Source organism: Triticum dicoccoides, chromosome 1B, assembly GCF_002162155.2.
Source record: "Triticum dicoccoides isolate Atlit2015 ecotype Zavitan chromosome 1B, WEW_v2.0, whole genome shotgun sequence".
Classification (NCBI taxonomy): Eukaryota; Viridiplantae; Streptophyta; class Magnoliopsida; order Poales; family Poaceae; genus Triticum; species Triticum dicoccoides.
In genome coordinates, this window is record NC_041381.1 from 218193665 (window position 1) to 218202102 (window position 8438).

The 8438-nt window shown below is 44.1% G+C and overlaps 1 protein-coding gene across 1 annotated transcript; it reads left to right on the forward strand.

The window, feature by feature from the left end:
- Nucleotides 1–218: 218 nt before the first annotated feature.
- LOC119328942 (protein CHUP1, chloroplastic-like) lies at nucleotides 219–4189 on the forward strand. The gene is made up of 5 exons (XM_037601933.1): nucleotides 219–708; nucleotides 859–1129; nucleotides 1390–1460; nucleotides 2149–2937; nucleotides 3157–4189. The coding sequence occupies exons 2-5, from the start codon at nucleotides 955–957 to the stop codon at nucleotides 3997–3999; spliced, it is 1878 nt and encodes a 625-aa protein (XP_037457830.1). The 5' UTR covers nucleotides 219–708; nucleotides 859–954; the 3' UTR covers nucleotides 4000–4189.
- Nucleotides 4190–8438: the final 4249 nt, after the last annotated feature.

Here is an 8438-nt window from a genome sequence, read left to right on the forward strand (position 1 = left end):
CGTTGGAGATGTTGTACAACCACGGGGGTCGTCGTGTTCCTCGTGTGAACCAACCGTTCCAACAAACAACAGAGCATGCCTTGTTGGCAGCAGCACGAGCTCATTAAAGGTGGCGTGAAGAAATCACGGAAGAGACCACCACGCTCCACGTTTCCTTCCGCCATCAGTCGGTTCAGCCACCCTCCCGCCAACGGCCGCTCTCCCATTTTACAATTACTGCACAAGCAAGCTGAGACTGAAATTTCGCCACGGAAGTAGTACTAGCATTACTGGTGAAGAATTGGCGAATTTGCGATCTGCGAAAGAACCAGCGAGAAAACGACGGAATCTGAATAAATAAAGAAAGGCGACACGAGTGCCCCGCTACAAAGAGGGGGACATGTTCCGGCGTTTGGAATCGGAATTTGTCTTGCCTTGGGAGGAACAAGAACAAGCCAAGACAGAAACGGAATAAACGAGCCGTGCCACTTTTGAGAGGAAGCTAATTTTGTTGGCTTCTTCTTCCTCCTCAGTCATTACGCTTTCTCGGCGGTTTCCGTTGGCTGCGAGCTAAAGCCGGAGCCTGCCACCCTAATTTTAGCTCCTCCTTGTCCAAATTGGAGGTTACCGGAGGGCGAATCGTAGCCCGGTTCGGCTGTTCGGCTGGGTTTGGCTACACCCCTCCTCCTGGTCTGCTCGATTCAGGCCATGGAGATATGGCTGGCAAAGGTGCAGGGGGGTGGAGCTCGCCGTGTTTCTTGATGCGATTTCTGCAAGTTTCAGACCCTCCTCGCATCAATCTCGGGGTCTAGAGCCCGAAATTTTCAGTTCTAGTCACCAAAATTAGAAATTTGTTTGCCACCTTCTTGGCGATCCTAGGACACTTGAGCCGCTGATTGGGTTCCCCTTGTTTCTGCCGTTCGCATGCGGCAGGATTCAGATGTTCTTTGGCAAGGTAGGTCAAGTTAAAGGAAGATGCCCAAGGCAGGAGACTGTAGCGGCGGCGGCGGCGGTGGCCGGAGGGACCTGCCTCTGCTTTTCCTCAGGGTGGGCGCTGCCATCACGCTCTCCATCGCTGGGCTCTTCTTCTCGCGGCTGCGGTGGCAGCGCTGGCCTCGGCCCCGGCACCTCCTGCTCCCTCCTCCTTCAGGTACCCAACCATGAGCACATGCATGCCTTGCTTGCAAGCTAGATATGCTTTCTTTATAAAATCTTCCTTTCTAAGATTGATTATGCCTCAGTTATGTCTTGTGCACCGCAAGATTGAGAATTTTCTTGTCTATCGAGCAATCAACAACAGCTCTGCCTCTTCATTTAGTACAGTAGTTTTTTTTTACCACTAAATAAGAAAAACAGGCTAAAAAGTGATGCATATTGAAAAAAAATTGGTATGTTTTGATGTGTTTGTAGAGCCAGATGATGCCCGTGGCATGAAGGGTGGTGGTGGAGGGCTCAAGGATGAGCTAAGGATCCTCAAGAATGTAAGAATCTGATTGCACAAAAACATGATTGCTGTAATTTTTGCACTCGTAGAGGTGTAACCATACCTAAGAAGGATGAGCTAATAGGTTAACAGAGAATGGTCATCCTGAGTATTTATAAATTATTATGATCAGAAGGTGATACTTAGAATTCTTGGATGTTTTAGTTATTGATTGGTAGTCTTTCAACCTTTTTCAGGGAATATAATTCTTTTTCTAGATTGTTAGTACATATAAACGTCACAAAAAAAGTCTGAATGGTAAGCATTAGGCAAGGCAAACCACGGGCTCGTTGGAAGATGGTAAAAACATAGTGTGATGCTTTCGGGGTTAGGCTACACATTCTTTTTAATATCCCTTTCCTTAATGTGTTATATCAAATTCGCCGTAACACGTGAATCTTAAACTGTATTTAAAGGATGACCTTTTGTTTACTATGAACATGTTGCTGGTAGTTCATCTTCCACGACCGTCCTAACAAATACTCACTCTGTCCCATAATATAAGAGCGTTTTTTACACTACACTAGTGTAAAAAACGCTCTTATATTATGGGACGGAGGGAGTAGTAACTTATCCACAAATTAGTTATTGCCTTTACTCGATATCATTCTTCAATCAGTTGAAGGAAAACTGAAATATGCCCATTTTCATTTGTAGACTTTCATTTATGTTTGTGCTTTGTGCAGGAGGACACCAAGGCGAAAATAATCAGTGGGAACTCTGTGCACACAACCACTACCACTACAACGACCACCACCACTGCCTCGATGTCACTTCCCCCGAAATGCCGAAACATTGATGATGATGATGATGATGAAGGATTTCTCCTTCCAGAATTCAATGAAATGGTTATGGAAGAATTTGGCAGAGACATAGGCAATATCGCAAGCTCACCTGCAGCGAGAGTAAGGGAAGATGCATCTAATGAGCATGAAATTTTCAAGCTCAGAGATTTGGTTAGATCTCTGCAAGAAAGGGAAAAGACCCTGGAGATACAACTTTTGAAGTTGTATGGTTTGCAGGAGCAAGGTGCTGCAGTTAGGGAGCTTGAGAACCAACTGAAGATAAGCAATGTCGAGTCACAGCTATACTCCTTGAAGATCGAATCCTTGCAATCTGAAAATCAGAGGTTACAAACACAGTTGTCTGAAAGCTCAAAGTTAACTTCGCAGCTTGAGATGACAAAATCAAAATGCAAGCTGTTGAAAAAGAAGTTAAGACTGGATGCGGAACAAGCAAAGGAGAAAATCACTTCCCTTCAGAACATAGTTGATTCTTTTCAGTGTAAGGAGATTATTGAGGGAGAAGTTGATGGTGAGGCTGAGAAGAAATTAAAGAGGCTAGAGGAATTGGAAAATGAGGCAAGAGAGCTTAGAGCTGCAAATTCAAGGCTGCAGCAGGAGAATTCACACCTTAGTAGGCGATTGGAGCTCACACGCCTACCGCCTGTACCCAAGTCCCACAATAGCATGGAGGTAAATCTTGACTGTTCTTGGGCTGCACTGTAACTAACACTTGATGTGAAAAAATGAATCGTCAAATGGAGGAGGTATTCCTAAATAGAAAATGATATTCTTGATGCTTGTTCTGCCAAACAGAAACTGCATAATTTTTTTTCCACAGATCTATTGCTTCGGTGTGTTATTGATCATTTGTTGCTCTGTCACGAATTAAGCAAGTAAAAATAATTGCAGGTAAAAACATCAGAACAAGTTGATGGGTTGAAGCAAGAAAACGAGAAGTTGTCAAAAGAGGTTGAACAACTGCGGACTGACAGGTTTGCAGATGTTGAGGAGCTGGTATATCTTAAATGGATCAATGCTTGCCTGCGGCATGAGCTGAAGAACAAGGGGACTCCTGGTCCTGGGGCACAAACTACAGCACAGGATCTAAGCAACACCCTAAGCCCCAAATCTGAACAGACAGCCAAGCAATTGATAATGGAGTATGCCAATGTTGGTGCGGACGAGAGAAGTTTAAGCTCCATAGAATTTGGCTCAGAGTACGCTTCTTCAAGGGCATCATCAAGTGGCGAACCCGATGACACATCGACCGACATGTCATCAATCACAACGCCCAGAAACCCGAAGAAGAAAGAGAAGAAGAAGTTTTTCTCTAAGCTACGGAAATTGGTACTGGGAAAAGATAAGGAAAAGAACAATTTCCCTACTTTGGAGAGGAGGGTGTCTATTTCGAGCTGTTCCTTTGATGACTTCACTGGAAGAGAGTCGCATGATAGCTATTCTTCCTTCTTGACAGAAGGAGCCAATCAGCAACATGACGATCGCAGCTGCGGTACGCCTTCTTTTGGCAGCCAAAGATATAGCACAGCTGAAGCAGGAGATGGAAGATACCAGCGTCATGGGGTAAAAAAGAATGCATCTTTCGGATCCGGAAGATTCAGTGAACATGGTTCTCAGTTTGATAGCGGTGAGGCCACAATACCAGAAGACGTCGAGATCCACAAATTCGCCGAGGCACTGATTACATCAAGGACAGGTTCTATGTCATCCAGAAGGACCTTATCCTTCAGCTAACTGATAAAACCAGTAGCTAGGAGTCATGTGATGCTGACCATCTGTCTGGATGTATATTTTTGCCAGATCCTGATGGTGAAGTGATAGGAGATGTTACTGGAATGAAGTATCCAACACTTCATTATGTGAAATGTACAATCATGTATAATAGTATAGTGCAATAACCTTTAATCTCAATCTTTGCCATTCATTTGGCTTGTTTGTGCTTCTTCACTGTCGGTTTTTTTTGTCGTTATTTGCAAAGTATTTTTGATAAAAGGGCATTTTTATTAATTCAAAATAAATGTAGCATCAAGTGGATAGAAACCATGATGAGCAACAGCCGGCATCTGCATAATTAAGATGCACACCAACACTCTGACAAAAGATAATAAAAAACGACATATGTAGAGTCATATAGGACTGACGCTATGCCTATGTCGAAGGAGGTGGCGGGCTGATCATGGACCACGTATGAAGCGAAGTGCGTACATCGAAAAATAACCTGCAGAGGAGAAGAGTTTTTGCCATTAAAATTCAAATCATTTTTATATAGCCAAAGCGACCATAATAAAGCATACACTCTCACCCTTATTGGCGTTCTGAATCTATTTGGAATACCATCCAAATAATGACAAAAATACTGGCAACACTTGTGAGCGGATAAAAATTGAACAATATTAGCATGAATAGAACGCGCAAATTTGCACCGGAAAAAGAGGTGTTTGATTGTCTCATTATGAGTACAAAATCTACACTTCTTACCTCTTTGCCAATTTCGACGGTGAAGTTGTCTTTGGTTAGCGCAACTCCTATCAGAAGATATCAAATGAAGATTTTACCTTTTAGTGGAATATTTGGCTCAGATTTTGTTGTTATTATCCAATAGGACCTTAGAATGCGTGAGTGCATCGTTATTTTGCAAACTACTTTTGTTTTCCATGAAAAATCGCAGGTAACCGACAAACATATAGATTAATTGTTGTTATGTTGTTCTTGATTGATAATGGTAAACTGCTCCAAGTGCATCATAAATAAACTTTGTTAGTCCCAATAAAGTTAGAGCATTTCTAACTGATCCCCTATATCTTCTTAGCGGAGTAAATTTGGCTTTTTACTTCACTAAGTTTGACATAGCCGATCCCCTATACGGCTTAGTGGAGTAAAATTTTTACTTCTTCCCTAAAAATCTAAGTATATTTACTCCATCGCTCCTCAGCCGAGTAAAATCGGCGCGTCTTCTCCCCGCCTCCTCTTCTCCCCAAGCACCCCCCCCCGCCCTCCCCGACCCGACATGGTGGCCGCCGGTCCCTGCCGCCGCTACATGCGCGGGTCATCCTTCGCGGGCTCTTCACCCAGCCGTCGTCGCCGGTCGCCCGATCCGTGCCGCCGCGTCCCTTTGCCAGTTCGAGGACTTCCCCGTCCTCCTTCCTCCACGGCCGCCGACGAGGACCTACCTCACGGTCCGGCAGTGGCATTGCGGGACGTGGGTGGCCAAAATCATGGATCGGGAGACCCACACCAAGCGGTGGCTCGGGACCTCCCACACGGCCGAGCTCGCGGCCATGGAGTACGACCGATGGCAGGTCCGCTTCCACGGTGTGGTGGCTTGGCTCAATTTCCCTTCGAGCACACGTTCGGTCCACCTCGTCCCGCCGGAGCCGGGGGTGGTGAGCTCGGCTAGGGCATAGGAGGACTGATGTCTACTACACAACCTTCTTCTTGTAGACGTTGTTGGGCCTCCAAGTGCAGAGCTTTGTAGGACAGTAGCAAATTTCTCCTAAGTGGATGACCTAAGGTTTATCAATCCGTGGAAGGCGTAGGATGAAGATGGTCTCTCTCAAACAACCCTGCAACCAAATAACAAAGAGTCTCTTATGTCTCCAACACACCTAATACAATGATAAATTGTATAGGTGCACTAGTTCGGCGAAGAGATGGTGATACAAGTGCAATATGAATGATAGATATAGGTTTCTGTAATCCGAAAATATAAAAATAGCAAGGTAACTAATGATAAAAGTGAGCGTAAACGGTATTGCAATGCTAGGAAACAAAGCCTAGGGTTCATACTTTCACTAGTGCAAGTTATCTCAACAATAATAACATAATTGGATCATATAACTATCCCTCAATATGCAACAAAGAGTCACTCCAAAGTCACTAATAGTGGAGAACAAACAAAGAGATTATGGTAGGAGACGAAACCACCTCAAAGTTATCCTTTCTGCTCGATCTATTCAAGAGTCCGTAGTAGAATAACACAAAGCTATTCTTTCCGTTCGATCTATCATAGAGTTCGTACTAGAATAACACCTTAAGAAACAAATCAACCAAAACCCTAATGTCACCTAGATACTCCATTGTCACCTCAAGTATCCGTGGGCATGATTATACGATATGCATCACACAATCTCAGATTCATCTATTCAAACCAACACAAAGTACTTCAAAGAGTGCCCCAAAGTTTCTACCGGAAATTCAAGACGAGAACATGTGCCAACCCCTATGCATAGATTCATTGAACCCGCAAGTTGATCACCAAAACATACATCAAGTAGATCACATGATATCCCATTGTCACCACAGATATGCACATGCAAGACATACATCATGTGTTCTTAAATCCTTAAAGACTCAATCCGATAAGACAACTTTAAAGGGAAAACTCAATCCATTACAAGAGAGTAGAGGGGGAGAAACATCATAAGATCCAACTATAATAGCAAAGCTCGCGATACATCAAGATAGTATCATCTCAAGAACACGAAAGAGAGAGATCAAACACATAGCTACTGGTACATACTGAAAGTGCAACTATCCCTAGGTGGTTTTGGTAATTCATAACAACATATAGCTCATTGAGCTAATGCTATTCCAAGACTATTATTTCAGGAAAGCTCAATGAATGGATGGCATGGATGATGGAAGTGGATCCCTCAAAATACTAAGGACAAAGGATTGGCTCAAGCTCAAAAGCTCAAGACTCTTCATTTTATATTTTAGTGATCCAAGATCACATTGAGTCTATAGGAAAAGCCAATACTATCAAGGAGGGATGAGGTGTTGCTTAATGAGCCTCTTGCTTCATGTGCTTTGTGATATGCTCCAAAACCCTCAACTACTTTCCCACATCCACAAATGACCTAAACCCAAAGCCAAAATCGGTCACACCGATTCTTCCTATCCGGCGCCACCGATTCTAAAAGTCATAGCCACTGCCACAAACCGTAAGCAAATCGGTCTTACCGATAGGGATCTCGGTCTCACCGAGATGGGGTTGTAATCTCTCTATTTCCCTTCGTAACGTTTCGGTCTAACCGAAGTGAGCGATCGGTCCCACCGAGATTGCAATGTAAACTCTCTGTTTCCTTTTTGTAACATTTCGGTCTCACCGAAAAGAGCAAATCGGTCCCACCGAGTTTACCTGACCAACTCTCTGGAAAGCTTATTACCAAATCGGTCTCACCGAGTTTGTGTAATCGGTCTTACCGAGATTACGTTATGCCCTAACCCTAACCGAATCGGTCTCACCGAGATGCATGTCAGTCCCACCAAAAATCACTAACGGTCACTAGGTTTACTAAATCGGTCCGACCGAGTTTAACGATTCGGTCCCACCGAGTTTGGTAAATTGTGTGTAACAGTTAGATTTTGTGTGGAGGCTATATATACCCCTCCACCTCCTCTTCATTCGTGGAGAGAGCCATCAGAACGAACCTACACTTCCAACTTACCATTTCTGAGAGAGAACTACCTACTCATGTGTTGAGGCCAAGATATTCCATTCCTATCATATGAATCTTGATCTCTAGCCTTCCCCAAGTTGCTTTCCACTCAAATCTTCTTTCCACCAGATCCAGAACCTATGAGAGAGAGTTGAGTGTTGGGGAGACTATCATTTGAAGCACAAGAGCAAGGAGCTCATCATCAACGCACCATTTGTTACTTCTTGGAGAGTGGTGTCTCCTAGATAGGCTAGGTGTCACTTGGGAGCCTCCGACAAGATTGTGGAGTTGAACCAAGGAGTTTGTAAGGGCAAGGAGATCGCCTACTTCGTGAAGATCTACCGCTAGTGAGGAAACTCCTTCGTGGGCGACGGCCATGGTGGGATAGACAAGGTTGCTACTTCGTGGACCCTTCGTGGGTGGAGCCCTCCGTGGACTCGCGCAGCCGTTACCCTTCATGGGTTGAAGTCTTCATCAACGTGGATGTACGATAGCACCACCTATCGGAACCACGCCAAAAACATCCGTGTCTCCAATTGCGCTTGAATCCTCCAAACCCTTCCCTTTACTTTCTTGCAAGTTGCATGCTTTAATTTCTGCTGCCTATATACTCTTTGCATGCTTGCTTGAATTGTTTGATGATTGCTTGACTTGTCCTAAAGTAGCTAAAATCTACCAAACTCTAAAATTGGGAATAGCTTAAGTTTTTATTGGTCAAGTAGTCTAATCACC